Source organism: Triticum urartu, chromosome 5, assembly GCF_003073215.2.
Source record: "Triticum urartu cultivar G1812 chromosome 5, Tu2.1, whole genome shotgun sequence".
NCBI lineage: Eukaryota > Viridiplantae > Streptophyta > Magnoliopsida > Poales > Poaceae > Triticum > Triticum urartu.
Window position 1 is genome coordinate 652,176,844 of NC_053026.1, and position 25,169 is coordinate 652,202,012.

Sequence of the window (25,169 nt, forward strand, 5' to 3'; positions counted from 1 at the left end):
ATTAATCATCAGAATCAGACAACTATCTCCTGCTTAATTAATGGATGCGTTAAATCTTATGTCCTTCGTTTCGGGGGAAAATTCATACTGAATGCAAAGTTGTCCTAAAAAAGGCAGTTTAGCGAATTATTACCACGACGATCGGTAGTACAAAAAATATCCAGGATGAACCAACCACAATTTTCTAAAAACGACATATCAAGCATCAAATCTCGTGGAAACAAATAGGGATTGCAAAACTAATCTAATAAAGCTCCCCGTGACCGTCCAGTGCTGGAGGAGTGGTATGATGATGGCGATGGCATCATGCTGCTTGATTGTGTTCATCAGGTGACCAGATAGTGTATGCCCGTGGTCGGGCCGCTTCGATCCGCCACCACCTTGAGCACACTCTCGCCATCACCCTCACCGCCAGGCTGAAGAGGCTGCTTCTCGAGCACGGCGTATGCGCAGTACTCCACCTCGTAGACCTCCATGCCCGTCGCCCCGAAGCATGCCACCGACGAACCCACGCCCTCCCCTGCAGAAACAACAAACCACCTCAGCTTGTAAAAATGGGATCAATAGAATACACCTGATCGGTGGCGTGATTGTGGTATACTGAATCTCAACTGTTATTTTGCTATAGAAGAGGCAACACGCTTTGGAACTCACCGTGTGTTACTAAGAGTAAGTTCTCGCCAGGATATTTGTCGGCGAGAGCCTTGATCACGCTAGCGTATCTGATTCTGGCCCCCCTCACAGACTCTCCCCACTTGGGTACCTGCATTGGAAAAAGATGACAGTTTCAGGTATCTGTGATGGATTTCTGCGACAACCTGTTTGTCGGTCTGTGCAGAAAAGCAGACACTGGGGATTAACGGTGACTTAACAGATGGTTACTGGCTGTGTAAATGGATGTTGACAGCAAAAAGGAAAGAAATCACAATTCGTGGATCAAGCTGACCTCCGGGAAGAGAGGTTGTGTAGAATGGTCGATGGTTCCAGGTGGCAAGACGGCTTCGAGTTCTGCCAAGTTAGGGAACCACTTCTCGACACTGGGCGCGACCTGGCTGACGAGAGCGCCCATCGCTTCAACATTCATCATCTCAGACAGTCCATACTCGATCGACACCTGAAATTGTCAAAGAGATTCCTTATCACTGTACATAACTGTTGACTGCAGGAACAGCAAACTTGAGAGTTCAGTCTCCGCACTAGTTTAACCAATCTGCAACAGAAAATGCAGTGAGGGTAGAAGCAGCAATCGCATGAGAGTACACTAAGCATACAACAGTTGAACCTCAAATCCACGATGCAACTCGACCACGGTGGCAGGACGGTAGAGCTAAACTAATATTACAATCACCCTAAATCAGTATCTCTGTTCCAACAAGTTAAGTTTCTTTCAGAGAATCAACTTGAGTGAGTTCAGGTGTGTGGCACATAAAGAACCTTCAGTTCAGGTTTAAGCAATAGGAAGTTAGGAACAGTCATTTACTCCAGCTATTCATCGGCTATAAGGATGCAAATCGGAAAGCTAAACTGTTGTTAGGATTTACCCTATATCATAATGAGTATCTGTACAAACAGTCAGTCAGTTTAACTTTAACTTGAGTTCAGTTAACTGAAAGTCTGAAACCTGTCTGGTGTGTTTCAGTTAACTGAAAAACAACTCAAGTTCAGGTTTGTTAACATGGCGCAGATCCAACCAATATCAACGCGAGCATGAGCGAATGAATCCAACACAGAGCAATGGAGGGAGGAGAGGGGAGCGAGGAGGAAGAGAACAGACCTTGACGCGGGAGGCGTCGAGGGGCACATTGGCGCTGGAGTCGAGGACGGCGGCGAGCGCGGCGTCGTCGGGGACGGCGCAGAGCGCGGCAACGGCCTGGGCGGCGGTCTGGAGGCAGCGGTGGAAGGGGGAGACGAGGACGCGGTGGAGCGCGTAGCCGTCGGCGGCGGCCTGCGCCCGGATGCGCTTGCCGACGGTCCAGGCCCGGAGGACGCCCGCGTCCGTCAGCGGCGGGTCCCACGGCCGCGGCTTGTTGGCCGGCCACATGGGCTCCGCGTGGTCCAGCCGGTCCCCGTGCCGCATCACCACCACCCGCTGCTGCCCCGCCGCCGCCGCCGCCGCCATGGACGCCGGCCGGTCAAGATCAAGCCTTTCTTCCCTCTCCTCTGTTTCTCGGAGAAGCGGAGTAGAAGGCAGCGCTGCTGGGACCGTTCCTTGTCTGGATCTTTTTTGAACAACAACTAGCATCTTCTCCGTTTTAAACAGAAGAAAAAAGGCCGACGTTTTCAATTGTGTTTCTTCTTTTGATTGTTTTTATACTTATTTGCAACAATGATTGCAAAGTCGACTTGTGAACAACTCTTCTTCTTCATGTTTCCAACAATTTTGAAACAAACAAATGAAATAGATAAGATATCTGCAAGAGTCGACTTGCCAACAACTCCTCTTCTTTTTCCTCTGATCATTTCGAACAAACAAATGAGATGGTAGTAGATAAAATGCTGATCATCACACATAAAATATTTGCAAAAATATTTTTGAATTTCCTACTTTTCTCTACCTGTTATCTCCACCTAAACAGGGACAGGGACAGGCCAAAAAAAAGGTCAACTTGTACTGCAAAAACATTGACACCTGTCCATCTCTCCTCACAGCCAATCAACACATGACATGAGATGATCACATTCACCATGTATACTAGACAGACAGTGATGCGCGCAACAAGACCACAATCCAGTTCAACTCATAACCACCAAACATTCATTCATACTGAATCCAACATAACCAGGTGAGACAGACTGACAGAGGATTCGGTGTTCAGATGCCAACTCCTGCCAACATATTCACAGGCATTCGTAATTCCAGAGCCCATACATCGCCTAGTCCCTGTTTATTCATTCATTCTTCTCCTACTGGAAAGGAAGATGGTGCTTAGTTCTACGGGATCAGCAGTACGGAGCCTGAGGTCTTCCGGGCCTCGAGGTCGGCGTGGGCGCGGGCCGCCTCGGACAGCGGGTAGGTGTGCTTCACGCGGGTGTGCAGCACCCCGTTGGCCACGTTGGCAAACACCTCGCCCGCCGCCTCAAGCAGCTCGTCACGGGTGCCTGTGTAGTGCATCACGCTTGGCCTCGTCAGGAAAAGCGACTTCGCCGCCAGGTCGCCCATGGAGATCGGGTCAGGCGAGCCCGAGGATTGCCCGAACGACACCAGGAAACCACGGGACGCCAGGCACTCCAAGGATGCCTGCACACATGAACAGATCGGGTGTCATTACCCGTATCAGTACTGACACCATGCATCCGTAAACTCATAAATATGAATAATGGAAAAGGAAAGATAGAGGCGATGTTTCAGGTGGTTACACAAAAGCTATACAGGAAGACCGTTGACTCCAGACAAAACAACAGATAACATGCTTGTATCTATTGAAAGATAGGAAAATGCAGGTGGCGCAGTTACAACCAATTATGCCCAGGAATGCTATTGAATCATGACGATGTGAAGGGAAACTGTTGACGTATAAATGTATTGCCTAGTCTCTTCCATCAGATCGGTCTTTTGGTTGCATTGGCTAGAGCATGCACTTCTACAGAAACACCAACTGATTCTTTTGAAACGAGTACTCAGATCACATTAACAGGTACTAAATACTCCCTCCGTTCCTAAATATAAGTCTTTGTAGAGATTCCACTATGGACCACATACGGATGTATATAGATGCATTTTAGAGTTAGATTCACTCATTTTGCACCGTATGTGGTCTATAGTGGAATCTCTCCAAAGACTTATATTTAGGAACGGAGGGAGTATATATTAGTTGTTCCTTTTACTGGTGGGAATTGGGATGATCGCAACATGAGCAGATTATGTTCATGTCGTCTCAGTATTCAGAGTGTTCAGCAAACAGTAGTTCTACGCAAAGTATCATCAGAAGGGCAAAAAATATGTATTCCAAGTGAATCAAGCTTCCAAACTAGGGCCTGGTACAGCAATCTTACCTTGTATGTGTCCTTTCCAACAGAATCATAGACCACATTTACACCTTTTCCACCTGTAATCTCCTTGACTCTGGTTGCAACATCTTCCTTTGTGTAGATGATCACATGGTGACATCCATCAAAATGTGCATGTGAGGCTTTCTCTTCATTTGAAACAGTTCCAATGACAGTGGCACCAAGGGCGTTTGCCCATTGACAAAGGAGTGATCCAACTCCACCAGCAGCAGCGTGGACGAGAACGGTATGGCCGGTCTCAACCTGCACGGCAATCAAAATGTAGTCAAGGTCTCTGTCATGGCAATCAAGTGAATCAACATGAAGCGATGTTGATCTCTGAGCATATCTAATATATGGACACACAGTAATTACAGGTTGCAGAGATCCACATATATATGCTGTAGAGGTTGGCAATTATTTTTGCAATAATCCATGATAAGGAAAAACCCCATGTTCACTCTTACAGTGGATCTCTTTAGTATATGATACATGGATAGCTTGCATTTAAGCAGTTTAAATTGCTTATCAGGCCTTCAACAAGCAACACGTAATCAACAGTAATCATGCCCCTCGACACATACAGTGTGTTTTATCCATCTAGGTGCTCCGATTGACCTATGCACAATTCTTAGCTTTAGGACTTTATTAGTATGTCACACAACACCACAACACGAACAAGACAGAATGTACCTTAAATATGCGGCGAACTAGCATATGAACAGTCATCCCCTTGAGCATGATGGCAGCCGCTGTCTTGTGATTTACTGAAGGTGGGACAGGAACAGCAACATCGGCTGGAATAATCTGCTCTTCAGCATAAGAACCCATAGGCTTGCCTGCGTACGCGACAACATCCCCGACTTTCCTGCCGGTCAGGCCAGGCCCTACAGCGGTCACCACACCAACAGCTTCCATACCTGGAGGTGGAACAGACCATAAAGCTAGAGAAAAATAGAACAGAAACACTAATAACGGCGCAAAGCACAAGCCACAAGCCAAATGACAGAAGTCTGATGCCATATAGTAAATGTCACAGGATAACACAAGAGAGCACCAATTCTTGATTGAACAATAAAATAAATTGGACCATTTGGTCTTATGTTCAGTGAGCAATGATCTCGAGAGAATCATGCTTCCGAGCATCTAAAAGAGCCAACGGCCAAACTTAAGAGACATCTCTGAACCTAGGTAAGTGAGACAATGTTTGGCTTGAGTGGCAATAGGCCCGGGTAGATATGGTTTCTTCAGTTTCATCAGCAAGCTATCATCGATCTAGTCTAAACAGGATAAGAAAAGTGAGCAGCAATTTTGAGCAATAAACTAAACTTATATAAGCAATACTCTGATGCTATATCGTACTAATACTTGTATGTCACAGTATAACACAACTGAGCGCTAATTCTGAGCTATAAAATTAGTTGGACCATTCGATGTGACTCAGTTAATCTCGAGAATCCTGCTCCTGAGCATTTACACCAACCGAGGATCGATAAAACTATGGTGACTCAACTGGTAAAATGGTAAGTGAGTGGGACAGCGTTGGTTCGAGTGGCAACTGGCCCAGGATAGATACGGTTTCTTCAGTTTCGTCAGCAACAAACAGCAAGCTACTATCAATCAATCAATCAACTTAGTGGAAATCTGTTTTAGGAATTAGGGTTGGGTTGGGTACGGTACCGGGGGTGAAGGGGAGGGGAGCGGGGTAGACGCCCTTGCGGAAGTAGACGTCGATGAAGTTGACGCCGATGGCGGTGTTCCGGATCCGGATCTCGCCGTCCCCGGGCTCGCCCACCTCCACCTCCTCCCACCGCAGCGCCTGCGCATCGGAAATCACATCGATTAGAGGACAGAACCCACCCCTGCCCCTGCCCAGAGAAAAAAAGGAGATGGCTCTGGTTTGTGCTTGCCTCGGGGCCGCCGAGCTCGTGGACCCTGATGGCCTTCACCATCGCCGCTGAATCGCCGGTGGAGCAGCAGCAGCGGAGGCGGAGGCGGGCAGCGGGGTGCGAGTTGGAGCGGCGGGGAGTGAAGGCGACAGGAGTCGCGGCAGGGGAGGGGGAGGAGGAGACGGATTGGAAGGGTGCCAGGCGAGTGGAGCGGGGCGTCGATGTCATCGATCGGCCACGTCGTCTACCTCCCGGTCCGGGTACCACCTTCCATCCATTGATTTGACCTTTCCCCTCTTTGTAAATCAAAATCCAATCATCCAAAGTTTGTTCCCTAAAAATAAAATGAATCCCAATAAATGTTCATCATGTCCGAGTTTATTTGGCCACCTACCAAAAGGATTCTAAGTATTCAGATGTGATGGCATTCTCGATTCTAGTGTACCTTTCCTATTAGGGTTTATTGTACTCTTCGATGGCGATCCTGATCTATGCCGAGGGTTTAAACCTTAATCTCGCGGGGCGCTGTCCGGTGGGAGATTTCATCGCTGGATCTCTTCGGTTAAACCAAGGTGGATGCGCATGAATCCTCGCCTGGCGCAGGTCCTTGGACAAAGGATAACCTAGAGGAGATGCTCAAGCATATGGACCTTCGGGATGACGAATTAGATGATGTGATCTTGGGGAAAGCGGAGGTGGAACATATGAAGGCGAAAAAGTGTTGGCTAGCGGTGGAAGGTTGAATACCGATCGCCAGTGTAATGCAACTACTGCGATGTTTCAGCAGATGAAATTCATGTGGAGCTTGTCCCATATCCCAAAGTCCAGAGAAGCAGGAAAGAGTTTGTTTGTGTTCTAGATATTTTGCTTGCACGACTGAAAGAAGGTTGTCCATGGGGGGCCGTGGATTTTCTATGGCTATGGACTGATTGGGGGGGCTACAATGGTAAAACTAATCCAACGAACAATACGATGGACGGAATCTATGTTGCGGCACAGATTAATAAAGTTCCTAATTTTATCGTCAGGAATAGGTGGTGAGTAAAATGGCTCGTCGAATTGGTGGGGTAAGGGAGGTGCAGTTATCCCCGTTGTTGTACTACGAGGGAAACTATGTGTGCGTCCGTGCTTATGTGCTTGTTGCAAAGCCTTTGACCCAATTTTCTCCCTTGACAGTTGAAGGAGAAGGACGCCGCATGTTGCTGGTTAACTATGTGAAAATTCCCTTTTTCTACGAGGTTTGGGGTTTGATGGATCATGGTTTTGAGGAGTGTGGCAATGGAGTCTGGCAGGTGAAAGACAAGTAGTGGGGCAAGAGCTTGCTGATCGCCCCAAGGAGGGTTGTGTCCTATACCCCCGTCATCGTGAGGTCGGCCCCTATTCAAGACAATAAGGGTGGATGACATAACAGAGGAAGGGCAAGGGGAGTCCGGACAAAAGCTAGGCCCAGAAAGTGTGCATCCGAGGAAGCGGACTTGGAACGGAAGTGTGATCTTGATGGCGCAACTTTGAGCCCTTTGAAACCTACTGATAGGAGAGAATAAAAAAATCCTCTGATTGAAGTTGTGAGAAATAAGATTGACTTCTCAGGTGAGGGGGCGACCATGGTGGATGGAGGGATGCACAAACACACACTCTCTCTCCCTCCCTCCCCACCTCTCTCATGGGTCTTCCACCGTCCAACGCCTCATCAAAGATGGCCGCCGTCAAATCCAAGCCAATATCTCCCGCCATACCTGTCGTGGGTGGCACGCATCACAACCACAAAGGACTACGAGGGATGCTGCAAGCCGAGGTCAAGCCTCGTATGACCTCTCCCCTAAAGCGCAGAGGGGCATTTGTCATGCTTGAAGTGCCCACGACAACGACGACAAACCTTAGTGTTGTGACCGACGAGCATGGTGTTGCAACAAGCAATACACGGGGTTGGAATCGACTCATCGGTAAGCTCGGACCGGCAATTTGCAGCCCGTGCAGCGTCGACGTCGCAGACAAACGACGCCATGCTACAAACCATTGGAGACAATGCCGGAATCGTAGACGGGCGGAGCTGGGACCAGCAACCACCAAGCTGCAATCACGAGCGACTGTGTTGAGGGGCAGCAACTCCGTGCTGCATCCGTGGGTGATTTGCTAGAACCGGCATGCACAAAACTGCAACGGCGGGCGATGGTGCTGAAGGCAGTAACGCCGTGCTGCAACTTTGCTGGAACTGGCAATCACAAACATGCAACGTAGGTGGCGGCAATGAAGGAAGCGGCGCCGTGCTGCAACCGTGCGACAATTTTGCTGGAACCATAGACGGGTGGAGCTGCCGCAACAGGGGAAGGCGCAAGTTGCAGGAGCCGGCGACCGCAGCTCGGTGTGGGGGTGGAGCGTCACCGACGACGACCTAGGCAGAGACGAGCGGTAGCATTCGGTTGAAATAGTAAAAAAAAATTCAGATCCATTCAGTTGAAATAGTTAGTAATGAAAGGCGAGGCACACGACGGGGATGAAACTATTTCTATAGACGGATGAGAAGAACCTTTTCCCCGTAGGCATTCAGTTGTTTCAATAAGTATTGAACCTCCTTTCCAAAATGTAAGGTGCGCTTGAATTTACACGGCCTTGGTGCACGAATTTAACCATTAATGGATTGAATATGCATAAATGATATCATTGTATTCGTCTTACAAATCAATTTTATTTCACATGCTTTTACAGTAATTTTGTAGGCATATGATAATTAAAAAATCATAGTCAAAGATGTGCGATGAAGACCAGAAAAGTAGTGTGCTTTATATATTGGTATTTTGGAAAGGAGGGGGTAATATCTTCCGACACTCAAACTTGCTCAACAAAATCCGTACTCCCTCTGTAAAGAAATATATACGTACTAGTAAGTTTCTTGAAAAAAAGCCTTTGAGAGCCATCTTATGCATCGAACCCTAATTAGATTCTTTTTTTTTCTGGGGAAAGGGGATTGTATTACTTAAATTGGTGCATCATCCTTACAAAGCCTGATAACATCATCTGTACCCCCTTGCAACCAAATTGCTGTACGAGGTGTACATCGCCCATATGCAGCTAAACAATGGCTAGCTTTATTTTATGTTCTACTAATGCGCATAATCACAATCTCCCTTTCATTTTGTATTAACTCCTTGATCTCCTTGACAACAGTCATTAACCTTGATCGGTCTGGCGTCTTTGCTTGTACCATCATTACCGCTTCTGCACAGTCCATCTCAAGCTGGATAGAGCAATTCGTCCGCTGCAGAGCGAAAGCAAGACCCTCTTTGCATGCTTGCAATTCAGCTTCTAGTGCGTTATCACATGTAAAGAGCTGCCTGCCTGCATGCTGTAAATATGATCTCCCCATTGGAGTCCCGGAGAACCATACCACAACCAGCGGAGCTGTCGGAGGCGAGGTAACTTCCGTCCGTGTTAAGCTTTGCCCAGCCCTTAGGCAGACGCACCCAGCGCAACACTTCTCCCTTACTTGCACTTTCCTGTCCCTGAAGCTTTGGGTCAGCTCGTCCACTCTCCACCATGAGAACCATCTTGCCTTTGACCTGATCGTCCTGTGGGAACTGCTGAATGCAGAGCAACGAATTTATATAGCTAGTAAGAAACCGACGGGAAGCTTCAGTAGGAGGAGGCGCCTTATCATGAGTAATCTCATTTCGAACATGCCATATGCGCCAAAGAATCATCAGCGGCACCATGCGGGAGACTTCTGGCAGCTTGTCCAGTACGCCGAACAGCCATTCAGGCCCCGTATTGCGCACCGTCTCGACGTCTGGGATAGGCCAATCAGTTGCCATGGCTCTCCATAGTTCCTTCGCATGTGGACATCTGCACATAGCATGGTATCCATCCTCGCATTCCATACCACACAAAGGGCACGGATCATTTGGTTCCAAAGTTCGAGAGAATTTATTAGCCCAAGTGACGAGTGAATTTGTGACCAGACGCCAAGCAAACACGCGTACCTTAGGGGGAGAAGGGCACCCCCATATAGTCTTCCAGATGGCGCGACGACCATCTGGTGCCCTGCTCGAGGCGCTTGCCGATGGACGCTCGCGCTCGTCCATGGCAAAGCGATATGCTGACCAGACTGAGAAGACACCGGATTTCTCTGGGGCCCAGGCAATGACATCGTCAGGGACACGTGGGGACGTCATGATGCGCGTGATGGCGTCGACGTCGACCGGCAGGAAGTGTTGTTGAAGGAGGTCCAGCCGCCATGCTCCATTGGCATCCATCAGGTCCGCGACACGACGTAACCGGCAAGTCCCTTGGGGCGTAATGAGCTGACCCGACGGCTCCCGGGGCAACCACCGGTCCCTCCAGATGCGGATTTGCGTACCACTGCCCACCCGCCAAATCAACCCCTTTTTCAGGAGCTCTAATCCATATTGGATCGCTTTCCATGTTACCGAAGCGTTTCCTGAGAAGACCGTGTCCTCCAGTCGCCCCTCCGGATAATATCGAGCTTTTAATACCTGTGCACAAAGACTGTCAGGTTTAGTCAAAAGTCGCCAAGCTTGTCGTGCTAGCAAAGCTTGGTTGAACACCCTGAAGTCGCGGAATCCCAAACCACCACTAAGTTTATGCTTCTGGATTTTTGGCCACGCCTGCCAATGAGTTTTTCGCTTGCCTTTAGATGATCCCCACCAAAAGTTACGGACCATCCTATTAAGATCATCACATATGGACATAGGCAGCTTAAACACCCCCATCATATAGGTGGGAATGGCCTGCGCAATTGCTTTTATCATCGTTTCCTTTCCTGCCAGAGATAAGGTATGACCCCACGCAATAATTCTTTTGGTTAACCCAGCTTGCAAGTTCTGGCATTTGCCTTTTGACAGTGTATCTAACCGAGGTGACACAAGTCATAATCCAGTTCACCCATCGGTCAGCGAAACACAACTTTTGCATCATCCGCTTCAAGAAAACCCAATCAACTCGATCATATGCCTTTGAGAGGTCCAGCTTATAGGCACAAAAACTCTTAGCTGGATCCTTCTCTTGCTGGATACGATGTATGCACTCAAATGCAATCAGTACATTATCTGTTATCATTCTTCCTGGTACAAAGGCGCTTTGCTCTGGTGATATAATGTCATCAAGGATTGGCCTCAATCTATTAACCAAGCACTTGGACACCACCTTATATATAACATTGCATAAGCTTATAGGTCTAAAATCAGTAAGTTTTACCGGGTTGTCAACTTTTGGGATAAGCACAATAGCAGTATTGTTCACCCCTTCTGGCATCACCCCCGACCGGAAAAACTCTTTTACACCAGCAATAACTTGATCTTTCATTGTGGCCCAGTTCCTCTGGAACATACGCGCTGGAAAACCATCTGGTCCAGGTGCTTTGAGAGGGCCTATCTGGAAGAGCACATCAGCAATCTCCTTACTAGAAAAATCTGCACACAGGCTAACATTCATGTTATCAGTAACGCGAGCTTTGATAAGATCAATAACATGGTCTGCACTAAGCGTCGGATCAGCTGTAAACAGACTTGTGAAGTAATCCGTCACCATGCCCGCCATAGTGGCGCTGTCCTGCATCACACCACTATCACCCACAAGTAATTTAATTCTGTTTTTATGTGCACGCAAACTGCCTTACGGTGGAAGAATTTTGTGTTCCGGTCGCCCTCCCACAGCCAGTCAATCCGAGAGCGCTGCATCCATATCATCTCTTCCCTGTAAAGAAGCTCATTCATGCGGTCAGCAGCTTCTCTAATGGTCCTCTGATCGGCATTCATAGCCATTAGTTCCTCGAGACGAGTACGGGATTTATTTATTTCCTTCACCACATTACCAAATTGCTTTGTACTCCACCCATGAAGCGCTTGCATGAGATCACCCAGGGCCGCAACCACGTCACCAAGGTTGCCCATGGCACCGGCTAAAGTCCAGGCTTGCATGATTACCTCGGGCAGCATCGGGTCGCGCTCCCAAGCCACTTCATAGTGGCGACATCTCCTGCCAGTACTCTCTCTTGGTGGCTCGGACAAGCACCTCAAGAGGATCGGAGCATGGTCCGACGAGGGAGCAACAAGGTGCTTGACACCCGCCTCTAGAAACATGTCCCGCCATAGATTATTTGCCACCGCACGGTCAAGCCATACTTTGGCGTTCGCTCAGCCAGACCGCCGGTTATCATAAGTATATGGAAGACCTGAAAAACCAAGATCACCGAGGCCACATAATTCCAAAACATCCCGAAAATCAATCATCTGACCTGCCGATCGGGGAGTCTCAGAAAAATGTTCGAAACCCCACATGGCCTCATTGAAATCTCCAATCACTGCCCATGGCATGTCAACTTGGTGGTGTAGGTCCCGGAGAAGCGACCACATGCGGTGTCGGTCCTCCGTTTGGGGCTCGCCGTAGACGCATGTAAGCCTCCAAGGGGGCTCTCCCGCCGCGCCACTCACATAAGCATCGATATGCCTTTCGTTCATAGATTTCACATCGAGATTCAACGACTCATGCCAATAGAGAGCAAGACCTCCACTAAGACCAACACTATCAACTGCTTCAAAGCCACTTAACCCTAGGCGAGATCTATATCTTTTCATTCTTTCCTTCGACTGCCTAGTTTCACAAAGGAAAACAATACTAGGAGAATAACTTTGCACCAAGCTCACAAGATCACGAGCAGTCCGAGCATTCCCTCCTCCTCGGCAGTTCCAACTCAAAATATTTAGGTTGCTCGTCTGGTTCCCCGGTAGCTCTGTTCGAGGCAATTGTGCCGCTTGCATCACTGGACTCGCGGCCGCATGTCTTTTAGCTCCCATGTCGGCTGGCTTCGGGTGGGTAGCGTCCTCACCGGATGCCCCTTTTTCACCCCCACCAATGCTCAGGATCACTGATGCAGCCGTTGGCCTGTGCGACGGTGGCGGCCATATAGAACTAGGATTCCTGGAGGAGCCGCCGGGGTCAAACTGAACACTGGCTGGACAGGGAGTGCAGCGTTCCCCTCGCAAATCTGCTCCTTCTCCATGACTATCACCATCTGATTGGGGGTGCCCTCCCCCGCCTGGTGGTGCACCATCCTCTATCAGCAGCGAATAACCAGATGAGGTGCTGGCCTTTCCAGATCGAACAACAGCGGGACCGCTACGGCCCTGGGAGCCCAGCGGTGGAGAGGCGGACGAGGCCGCAACGGTTCCGACATGCGGCCGAAGCACACACACGGATGTATCACCAACGGCGGCCAGGTTGAATTCAACCAAGGCAGACAGAAGCAGAACAAACTCAACTCGTGTTTCCGCGAACAGTGGGTATCATTGCTCTGCAATGTCAGTCTAACACATTACTCAAATCCAGACAATTCATGTCCAAATCAAATTCAAAGGTACTCCGTATCAATGCGAAAGTCCAAGGCTCGCTGGCAAGGAGATCCCCATGGTTCGAGGTCAGTCTTAACCACGACGGTGGAAGTCAACTCGTGCATGCAACACATGCACCACGCTTACCACACTCGCTCCAGCTCTATGCTAGCGCGTTTCTACTCCGGCACAGCATCTCAGCCAGCGACATGGCGACACCGGCGTACGCGCACCTCCTTCGTGCCACCACTGCGCTCCTCCTCCTTCTGGCGGTCATCATACCGGCGGTGACCGCGGCGCCCTCGCAGGCCGACGCTCTTCTGGCATGGAAGGCCAGCCTCGGCCACCCAACCGCGCTATCCAGCTGGACTCTGGCCACGCCGGTCTGCACCTCCTGGTTCGGCGTGGCCTGTGACGCCGCCGGCAGCATCACGGCGCTCAAGCTCCGGGGATTTGGAGTTGGACTCACTGGCACGCTCGACGCGCTGGACGCAGTGGCGCTACCGGCCTTGGCCGCGCTCGACCTCAACAACAACAACCTCACTGGCGCCATCCCAGCAAGCCTCTCGCAGCTGCGGTCCCTCGTCAAGCTCGACCTTGGCGACAATGGATTCAACAGCTCCATCCCGCCGCAGCTCGGTGACCTCTCCGGCCTCGTCGACCTGCGACGACTCTACAACAACACCCTCGTCGGCCATATCCCGTAACGGCTCAGCAAGCCAACCAGGCTCAAAATCTTGCATCTCTATAGCAACAACCTGTTGGGATATCCTGCTCATGTGGGCTGTAAGGAGATGACCATTTGAGGCCTTTTAGGCAGCCCAAAGAGGTGCATGAGCCCACTACCCATTAGGGTTATGACCTAGGGTCATTTTGGACTTTGCACATGAGTGGATGGGGATGCTTTACCCTCCATCCAGTAGCCACCACCAAGAGTGATGAAAATCAGTTCATCCTCCAAGAAAGAAGAAGTGAGAAAACCAAGAGAGTAATGGAAGAAGAGGAAGATTGAAGGAAGAAGCAAGGGAGCTCCTCCCCAAGGTTGTGATGGTCCAGATCCACTACCTTGTCTCCTTCAAGCTTCGGTTTCACCATCTTTGGTGAGATTGTTCCAATCGCTAGTTCTTGAACCCCAAATCTTGTTGTGTTCATCCAAGATTCAGAAATCTTGATGTATGAGATCCTCTAGTGCTTTCTAGAGAAGAACTTATTGTATCCCACATTTGATAATAGTGGAAGAAGATTTGGGTGGCTTCGGCCCGTGGTTTTCCCCCTCAAGTTGAGGGGTTTTCCACGTAAAAATCTGGTGTCTCTTTGTTGATGCTTGGTGCTGTCCAGAAACTTACTCCTACCACAAGACACTAGGGTGAGGAGTGTCTTGCCTGCTGAGTAATATTTTCTGCCTCCATATATGCTGCTGCCTATGTTTCCTTCCGTGCTAAGCAACGATCCTTGAATTAGTACATGATGTGGTGCTGAGATTACTTGTTTCTGCTGCAGTTATCAGTTAACCATAAGTGCATTTGTGTGCTAATTCCCATCAGAGTGGCATCAGAGCCTTGGTTGCTTAGAAGGTTGCAAATCCCAGTTGATTGATTGTTGCTGGAAGTGCTGCTCACAATGGCTTTGGAAGAAAGCGCTACTACAAGTGGCATGATAAAACTTGATTCTTCCAATTACTCATTATGGAAGCCCATGATGGAAGACATCCTTTATTGCAAGGATTTGTATGATCCAATTGTGAAAGACAAGATACCCACAGGTGTCACGGAAGAAGAATGGAGAGTGTTGCACAGAAAGGCAGTAGGTATGATTCGGTTGTACATCAACCACAATATTTTCCACCATGTTGCAAATGACACAAATGCTTATGAGATGTGGCAGAAGTTGGAGTCTATGTATGAGAGGAAGACATCAATGAACAAAGCATCGGTGATCAAAAGACTTGCAAAGCTTGAGTACCAAGATGGCACAAGTGTGATTGAGCACTTAAATGTCTTCCAATGCCATATAAATCAACTTTCAGCCATGAAGATCAACTTTGAGGATGAGGTGCAAGCATTGTTGCTGCTGAGTTCCATGCCTGGTAGTTGGAACACGCTTGTTGTGTCACTTAGCAATTCAGCTCCGGATGGGAAGCTGACTTTGGAGATGTGAAGAACAGTATGCTGAATGAAGAAGCCCGAAAGAAGGAAAAGGGTGATGCCTCTTCTTCTGATGCATATGTCGCTGAAACCCATGGGAAGAATGAGAACCGTGGACGCAGCAATACAAGATTTCAGCAAGGCAAAAACAAATTCAGGGGGAGATCAAAGTCAAAATAGAGAAAAGATATTACTTGCTTTCATTGTGGCAATCCGGGACACATAAAGAGCGAGTGCGAGAAGTACAAAAGAGAGCTTGCATAGGGGAAACTCATAAAGAAAACCGAGCAAAAGGCTGAGAGCAGTTCAGCCATGACCGCAACAGATGAGGACTATCTAGTCATTGAAGATGAAGATTGCTATAGTGCTGTTCGTGATGATGCCATGAGTTGGGTTGTGGATTCAGGTGCGTCCTTCCACATCACATCACACAAGGAGTATTTCACATCTTACACTAGTGGTGTTGCTGGCCAAGTGAGGATGGGAAATAGTGGTTCGTCAGCAATTGTTGGCAAGGGCTCTATATGCATTGAAACAAACACATGTTGCATATTGGTGCTCGATGATGTGAGGCATGTGTTCCCGACATAAGGCTGAATTTGTTGTCAGTGGGCAAGCTTGATGGTATCAAACATCCTAGTTATTTTGGTGAAGGAAAGTGGAAGCTCACCAAAGGCTCTTTGATTGTGGCTCGAGGAAGTAAGCAAGGTAATCTCTATGTGACTAAAACCAAGTTGTGCAATGAGGTGTTGACCATTGTTGAAAAAGACACTTCGGTTGAATTGTGGCACAAGAGGCTTGGGAATATGAGTGAGAAGGGCATGCACGCTCTTGCTCGCATGGAGTACCTCCCTGAGTTGAAAGGTATATCCTTGAAACCCTGTGCACATTGTTTTGCTGGCAAACAACATATGGCTGCATTTCGTACACTCCCTCCACATCGTGCAGAAAATGTTCTTGATATTGTGCATACTGATGTTTGCTCCATGACTGAAAAATCTCATGGTGGAGCATTATACTTTGTGAATTTTATTGATGACCATTCCAGAAAGGTTTTTGTGTATGTGCTGAAACACAAATACCAGACGCTTGAAGCCTTCAAGGAGTTCCATGCCAAAGTTGAAAGAGAAACGGGCAGGAAATTGAAGTTCGTGAGATCAGACAATGGTGGTGAATACAGAGGTCCTTTTGAAAGGTATTACAGAAATGTTGGCATCAGACTTGAGAAGAGTCCACCAAAGACATCCCAGCTCAATGGTCTTGCAGAGAGAATGAACAGGACACTCACAGAGAGGGTCACAACTATGTTCTCTCATGCTCATTTACCTAATTCATTTTGGGCTGAAGCATTGATGAATGCTATGTATGTGGTTAACCTATCTCCCTCAGTTCCTCTTGCAGGTGATATTCCTCAGAGAGTTTGGTCAGGGAAGGAGGTATCATACAAGCACTTGAAGGTCTTTGGTTGCAGGGCATTTGTACATGTTCCAAGGGACGAGAGATCCAAGCTTGATAGCAAGACAAAGCAGTGCATCTACCTCAGCCAACCAAGTGAAGAGTTTGGCTACAGGTTGTGGGATCCAGTAAATAGGAAGATTGTGAGAAGCCGAGATGTGGTGTTCATTGAAGATGAAACAATAAAATATATTGGGAAACCAGAGAAGCCAATGACCAACACACCTCAGGTTGACATGGATCCAATCCGTCCTCCTCTCGTGCATGACAATCATGGGGAAGATGATGACACTGAAGACAGTGGAGATGCAACTGATCAATGCAGTACAAGTCAAAGTGGCGAGCAACCATCAAGTGATGATGATGATGAAGTTGGTAATGATGATGCCAACGAAAATCCACCTGATTCACCACCAGTGCAGCAGCAAAGAAGAAGTGAAAGAGGTCACATTCCTTCTTCTAAATATCCACCACATCAATATGTGTTGATGACAGATGCAGGTGAGCCCTCATGCTATGAGGAGGCAATGTCTGATGAGAACAAGGAAGAATGGTCAGAAGCCATGCAGGATGAGATGAATTCCCTGTATGAGAATGATACTTATGAGTTGGTGAAATTGCCAAAAGGCAAGAAAGCACTCAAGAACAAGTGGGTGTACAGAGTGAAGACCGAAGAAAACACCTCACATCCAAGGTACAAAGCCAGATTGGTTGTGAAAGGATTTAGTCAGAAAAAGGGCATTGATTATAGTGAGATATTCTCTCCAGTGGTCAAGATGTCTTCGATCTGAGTTGTGCTTGGCATGGCTGCCACCATGGACTTGGAAATTGAACAACTTGATGTGAAGACTGCACTCTTACATGGTGACCTAGAGGAGGACATATACATGGAGCAGCCAGAGGGATTCTGTTGGAAATATGCCCTAGAGGCAATAATAAATTGGTTATTATTATATTTCCTTATTCATGATAATCGTTTATTATCCATGCTATAATTGTATTGATAGGAAACTCAGATACATGTGTGGATACATAGACAACACCATGTCCCTAGTAAGCCTCTAGTTGACTAGCTCGTTGATCAATAGATGGTTACGGTTTCCTGACCATGGACATTGGATGTCGGTTGATAACGGGATCACATCATTGGGAGAATGATGTGATGGACAAAGACCCAATCCTAAGCCTAGCACAAGATCATGTAGTTCGTATGCTAAAGCTTTTCTAATGTCAAGTATCATTTCCTTAGACCATGAGATTGTGCAACTCCTGGATACTGTAGGAGTGCTTTGGGTGTGCCAAACGTCACAACGTAACTGGGTGGCTATAAAGGTCCACTACAGGTATCTCCGAAAGTGTCTATTGGGTTGGTACGAATCGAGACTGGGATTTGTCACTCCGTGTAAACGGAGAGGGATCTCTGGGCCCACTCGGTAGGACATCATCATAATGTGCACAATGTGATCAAGGAGTTGATCACGGGATGATGTGTTACTAAACGAGTAAAGAGACTTGCCGGTAACGAGATTGAACAAGGTATCGGGATACCGCCGATCGAATCTCGCGCAAGTATCGTACCGCTAGACAAAGGGAATTGTATACGGGATTGATTAAGTCCTTGACATCGTGGTTCATCCGATGAGATCATCGTGGAACATGTGGGAGCCAACATGGGTATCCAGATCCCGCTGTTGGTTATTGACCTGAGAGTCATCTCGGTCATGTCTGCATGTCTCTCGAACCCGTAGGGTCTACACACTTAAGGTTCGGTGACGCTAGGGTTATAGAGATATTAGTATGCGGTAACCCAAAAGTTGTTCGGAGTCCCGGATGAGATCCCGGACGTCACGAGGAGTTCTGGAATGGTCCAAAGGTAAAGATTTATATATAGGAAGTGCTATTTCGGCTATCGGGACAAGTTTCGGGGTCACCAGTATTGTACCGGGACCACGGGAAGGGTTCCGGGGTCCACCGGGTGGGGCCACCTACCCCGGGGGGCCACATGGGCTGTAGGGGTGTGCGCCTTGGACTGTATGGGCCAAGGGGACCAGCCCCAAGAGGCCCATGCGCCAAGAGATAAGGGAAAGGAAGAGTCCTAAAGGGGGAAGGCACCTCCTAGGTGCCTTGGGGAGGATGGACTCCTCCCTGGCCGCACCCTTCCTTGGTGGAAGGGCCAAGGCTGCGCCCCCCCTCTCCCTTGGCCCTATATATAGTGGGGGGAAGGGAGGGCAACCTAACCTAAGCCCTGGCGCCTCCCTCTCCCTCCCATGACACATCTCCCTCCTCCCGCAGCGCTTGGCGAAGCCCTGTTGGAATCCCGCTACTTCGACCACCACGCCGTCGTACAGCTGGATCTCCATCAACCTCTCCTCCCCCTTTCTGGATCAAGAAAGAGGAGATGTCGCTGCTCCGTACGTGTGTTGAACACAGAGGTGCCATCCGTTCGGCGCTAGGATCATCGGTGATTTGGATCACGACGAGTACGACTCCATCAACCCCGTTCTCTTGAACGCTTCCGCACGCGATCTACAAGGGTATGTAGATCCACTCCTCCCTCGTTGCTAGATGACTCCATAGATAGATCTTGGTGACACATAGGAAAATTTTGAATTTATGCTACGTTCCCCAACAGTGGCATCATGAGCTAGGTCTATGCGTAGTTTCTATGCACGAGTAGAACACAAAGTAGTTGTGGGCGTTGATTTTGTTCAATATGCTTACCGTTACTAGTACAATCTTGATTCGGTGGCATTGTGGGATGAAGCGGCCCGGACCGACCTTACACGTACTCTTACGTGAGACTGGTTCCACCGACTGACATGCACTAGTTGCATAAGGTGGCTAGCGGGTGTCTGTCTCTCCCACTTTAGTCGGATCGGATTCGATGAAAAGGGTCCTTATGAAGGGTAAATATCAATTGGCATATCACGTTTTGGTTTTTGCGTAGGTAAGAAACGTTGTTGCTAGAAACCCATAGCAGCCACATAAAACATGCAAACAACAATTAGAGGACGTCTAACTTGTTTTTGCAGGGTATGCTATGTGATGTGATATGGCCAAGAAGAATGTGATGAATGATATGTGATGTATGAGATTGATCATGTTCTTGTAATAGGAATCACGACTTGCATGTCGATGAGTATGACAACCGGCAGGAGCCATAGGAGTTGTCTTAATTTATTTATGACCTGCGTGTCAACATAAACGTCATGTAATTACTTTACTTTATTGCTAACTGTTAGCTGTAGAAGTAGAAGTAATAGTTGGCGAGACAACTTCATGAAGACACGATGATGGAGATCATGATGATGGAGATCATGGTGTCATGCCGGTGACGATGATGATCATGGAGCCCCGAAGATGGAGATCAAAAGGAGCAATATGATATTGGCCATATCATGTCACTATTTGATTGCATGTGATGTTTATCATGTTTTTGCATCTTGTTTACTTAGAACGACGGTAGTAAATAAGATGATCCCTCTTTAAAATTTCAAGAAAGTGTTCCCCCTAACTGTGCACCGTTGCGAAAGTTCGTCGTTTCGAAGCACCACGTGATGATCGGGTGTGATAGATTCTTACGTTCGAATACAACGGGTGTTGACGAGCCTAGCATGTACAGACATGGCCTCGGAACACATGCAAAACACTTAGGTTGACTTGACGAGCCTAGCATGTACAGACATGGCCTCAGAACACAAGAGACCGAAAGGTCGAGCATGAGTCGTATGGTAGATACGATCAACATGAAGATGTTCACCGATGTTGACTAGTCCGTCTCACGTGATGATCGGACACGGCCTAGTTGACTCGGATCATGTAATCACTTAGATGACTGGAGGGATGTCTATCTGAGTGGGAGTTCATAAGATGAACTTAATTATCCTGAACATAGTCAAAAGGTCTTTGCAAATTATGTCGTAGCTCGCGCTTCAGTTCTACTGTTTAGATATGTTCCTAGAGAAAATTTAGTTGAAAGTTGATAGTAGTAATTATGCGGACTAGGTCCGTAAACTGAGGTTTGTCCTCATTGCTTCATAGAAGGCTTATGTCCTTAATGCACCGCTCAGTGTGCTGAACCTCGAACGTTGTCTATGGATGTTGCGAACATCTGACATACACATTTTGATAACTACGTGATAGTTCAGTTAAACGGTTTAGAGTTGAGGCACCGAAGATGTTTTTGAAACATCGCGAAACATATGAGATGTTTCGAAGGCTGAAATTGGGATTTCAGGCTCATGCCCACGTCAAGAGGTATAAGACATCCGACGATTTTCTTAGCCTACAAACTAAGGAGAAAAGCTCAATTGTTGAGCTTGTGCTCAGATTGTTTGAGTACAACAATCATTTGAATCGAGTGGGAGTTGATCTTCCAGATGAGATAGTGATGTTTCTCCGAAGTCATTACCACCAAGCTGCTAGAGCTTCGTGATGAACTATAATATATCAGGGACATATATGATGATCCTTGAGATATTCGCGATGTTTGACACCACAAAAGTAGAAATCAAGGAGCATCAATTGTTGATGGTTGGTGAAACCACTAGTTTCAAGAAGGGCAAGGGCACGAAGGGATACTTCATGAAACGGCAATTCAGCTGCTGCTCTAGTGAAGAAACCCAAGGTTGAACCCAAACCCGAGACTAAGTGCTTCTGTAATAAGGGGAACAGCCACTGTAGCAGAATTACCCTAGATACTTGGTAGATGAGAAGGCTGGCAAGGTCGATAGAAGTATATTGGATATACATTGTGTTGATGTGTACTTTACTAGTACTCCTAGTAGCACCAGGGTATTAGATACCGGTTCAGTTGCTAAGTGTTAGTAACTCGAAATAAAAGCTACGGAATAAACGGAGACTAGCTAAAGGTGAGCTGACGATATGTGTTGGAAGTGTTTCCAATGTTGATATGATCAAGCATCGCACGCTCCCTCTACCATCGAGATTGGTGTTTGCGTTGAGCATAGACATGATTGGATTATGTCTATTGCAATACGGTTATTCATTTAAGGAGAATAACGGTTACTCTGTTTATTTGAACAATACCTTCAATGGTCTTGCACCTAAAATGAATGGTTCATTGAATCTCGATCATAGTGATACACATGTTCATGCCAAAAGATATAAGATAGTAATGATACTACCACCTACTTGTGGCACTGCCACTTAAGTCATATCGGTATAAAACGCATGAAGAGGCTCCATGTTGATGGATCTTTGGACTCACTCATTTTTGAAAAGTTTGAGACATGCGAACCATGTCTATTGGTGTATATGCATGAAGAAACTCTATGCAAATGGATCGTTTGGACTCACTTGATTTTGAATCACTTGAGACATGCAAATCATACCACATGGGCAAGATGACTGAAAGCCTTGTTTTCAGTAAAATGGAACTAGAAAGGAACTTGTTGGAAGTAATACATTTTGATGTGTGCAGTCCAATGAGTGCTGAGGCATGTAGTGGATATCGTTATGTTCTTACTTCACAGATGATTTGAGTAGATGTTGAGTATATTTACTTGATGAATCACGAGTCTGAATTATTGAAAGGTTCAAGTAATTTCAGGGTGAAGTTGAAAGATCGTCGTGACAAGAGGATAAAAGATCTATGATATGATCATAGAGATGAATATCTGAATTACGAGTTTGGCACAGAATTAAGACATTGTGGAAATTGTTTCACAACTAATACAGCCTGGAACACCATAGTGTGATGGTGTGTCCGAACATCATAACTGCACCCTATTGGATATGATGCATACCATGATGTCTCTTATCGAATTACCACGATAGTTTATGGGTTAGGCATTAGAGACAACCACATTCACTTTAAATAGGGCACCACGTAATTCCGATGAGATGACACCGTATGAACTATGGTTTAGAGAAACCTAAGCTGTCATTTCTTAAAAGTTTGGGGCTGCGACGCTTATGTGAAAAAGTTTCAGGCTAATAAGCTCGAACCCAAAGCGGATAAATGCATCTTCATAGGACACCCAAAATAGTTGGGTATACCTCCTGTCTCAGATCCGAAAGCAATAAGGGATTGTTTCTAGAATTGGGTCCTTTCTCGAGGAAAAGTTTCTCTCGAAAGAATTGAGTGGGAGGATGGTGGAGACTTGATGAGGTTATTGAACCGTCTCTTCAACTAGTGTGTGACAGGGCACAGGGAGTTGTTCCTGTGGCACCTACACCAATTGAAGTGGAAGCTTATGATAGTGATCATGAAACTTCAGATCAAGTCACTACCAAACCTCGTGGGATGACAAGGATGCGTACTACTTCAGAGTGGTACGTAATCCTGTCTTGGAAGTCATGTTGCTAGACAACAATGAACCTACGAGCCATGGAGAAGCGATGGTGGGCCCGGATTCCGATAAATGGCTCGAGGCCATAAAATCCGAGAGAGGATCCATGTATGAAAACAAAGTGTAGACTTTGGCAGAACAGCTCGATGGTCGTAAGGCTGTTGAGTGCAGATGGATTTTAAAAGGAAGACGGACAATGATGGTAAATGTCACCATTAAGAAAGCTTGACTTGTCGTTAAGAAGTTTCCCGACAAGTTCAAGGAGTGGACTACGGTGAGACTTTCTCACTCATAGCGATGCTAGGAGTCTGTTGGAATTATATTAGCGATTACTGCATTATTTATGAAATCTTGCAGATAGGATGTCAAAACATTGTTTCCTCGACGATTTTCTTGAGGAAAGGTTGTATGTGATACAACTGGAAGGTTTTGTCAATCCTGAAAGATGCTAATAAGTATGCAAAGCTCCAGCAATCCTTCTAAGGACTGGAGTAAGCATCTCGGAGTTGGAATGTATGCTTTGATGAGATGATCAAAGATTTTGGGTGTATACAAAGTTTATGAGAAACTTGTATTTCCAAAGAAGTGAGTGGTAGGACTATAGAATTTCTGATGAATATATGTTGTTGACATATTGTTGATCAGAAATGACGTAGAATTTCTGGAAAGCATATAGGGTTATTTGGAAAGTGTTTTTCAATGGAAAGCCTGGATTAAGCTACTTGAACATTGGGCATCAAGATCTATAAGAATAGATCAAAATGCTTAATGGTACTTTCAAATGAGCACATACCTTGACATGATCTTGAAGGAGTTCAAGATGGATCAGTCAAAGAAGGAGTTCTTGCCTGAGTTGTAAGGTATGAAGTTAAGACTTAAAGCTTGACCACGGCAGAATAGAGAGAAAGGACGAAGGTCGTCCCCTATGCTTAAGACATAGGCTCTACAGTATGCTATGCTGTGTACCGCACCTGAAATGTGCCTTGCCATGAGTCAGTCAAGGGGTACAAGAGTGATCTAAGAATGGATCACAGGACAGCGGTCAAAGTTATCCTTAGTAACTAGTGGACTAAGGAATTTTCTCGATTATGGAGGTGGTAAAAGAGTTCGTCGTAAAGGGTTACGCCGATGCAAACTTTGACACTAATCCAGATTATTCTGAGTAGTAAACTGGATTCGTATAGTAGAACAGTTATTTGGAATAGCTCCAACTGTAGCGTAGTAGTTGCATCTACAAGATGACATAAGAAATTTGTGAAGTACATACGGATCTGAAAGATTCAGACCCGTTGACTATAACATCTCTCACAAGCATAACATGATCAAACCCAGAACTCATCGAGTGTTAATCACATGGTAATGTGAACTAGATTATTGACTCTAGTAAACTCTTTGGGTGTTAGTCACATGGGGATGTGACCTTGAGTGTTAGTCACATAGCGATGTGAACTGGATTATTGACTCTAGTGCAAGTGGGAGACTGTTGGAAATATGCCCTAGAGGCAATAATAAACTGGTTATTATTAATATTTCCTTGTTCATGATAATCGTTTATTATCCATGCTATAATTGTATTGATAGGAAACTCAGATACATGTGTGGATACATAGACAACACCATGTCCCTAGTAAGCCTCTAGTTGACTAGCTCGTTGATCAATAGATGGTTACGGTTTCCTGACCATGGACATTGGATGTCGTTGATAACGGGATCACATCATTGGGAGAATGATGTGATGGACAAAGACCCAATCCTAAGCCTAGCACAAGATCATGTAGTTCGTATGCTAAAGCTTTTCTAATGTCAAGTATCATTTCCTTAGACCATGAGATTGTGCAACTCCTGGATACTGTAGGAGTGCTTTGGGTGTGCCAAACGTCACAACGTAACTGGGTGGCTATAAAGGTACACTACAGGTATCTCCGAAAGTGTCTATTGGGTTGGTACGAATCGAGACTGGGATTTGTCACTCCGTGTAAACGGAGAGGTATCTCTGGGCCCACTCGGTAGGACATCATCATAATGTGCACAATGTGA

At 46.8% G+C, this 25,169-nt stretch overlaps 2 protein-coding genes across 2 annotated transcripts; both read right to left on the bottom strand.

The window, feature by feature from the left end:
- Window positions 1-99: 99 nt before the first annotated feature.
- LOC125511611 lies at window positions 100-2,233 on the bottom strand. Its single transcript, XM_048677032.1, has 4 exons — window positions 1,775-2,233; window positions 947-1,114; window positions 655-763; window positions 100-520 (listed from the first exon to the last, which is right to left on the bottom strand). Exons 1-4 carry the CDS (start codon window positions 2,117-2,119, stop codon window positions 327-329), a joined length of 816 nt encoding a protein of 271 aa, XP_048532989.1. The 5' UTR covers window positions 2,120-2,233; the 3' UTR covers window positions 100-326.
- Window positions 2,234-2,732: 499 nt separating this feature from the next.
- Window positions 2,733-6,187, bottom strand: LOC125511610 (quinone oxidoreductase 1). The gene is made up of 5 exons (XM_048677031.1): window positions 5,898-6,187; window positions 5,668-5,806; window positions 4,681-4,907; window positions 3,994-4,251; window positions 2,733-3,238 (listed from the first exon to the last, which is right to left on the bottom strand). The coding sequence occupies exons 1-5, from the start codon at window positions 6,102-6,104 to the stop codon at window positions 2,933-2,935; spliced, it is 1,137 nt and encodes a 378-aa protein (XP_048532988.1). The 5' UTR covers window positions 6,105-6,187; the 3' UTR covers window positions 2,733-2,932.
- Window positions 6,188-25,169: the final 18,982 nt, after the last annotated feature.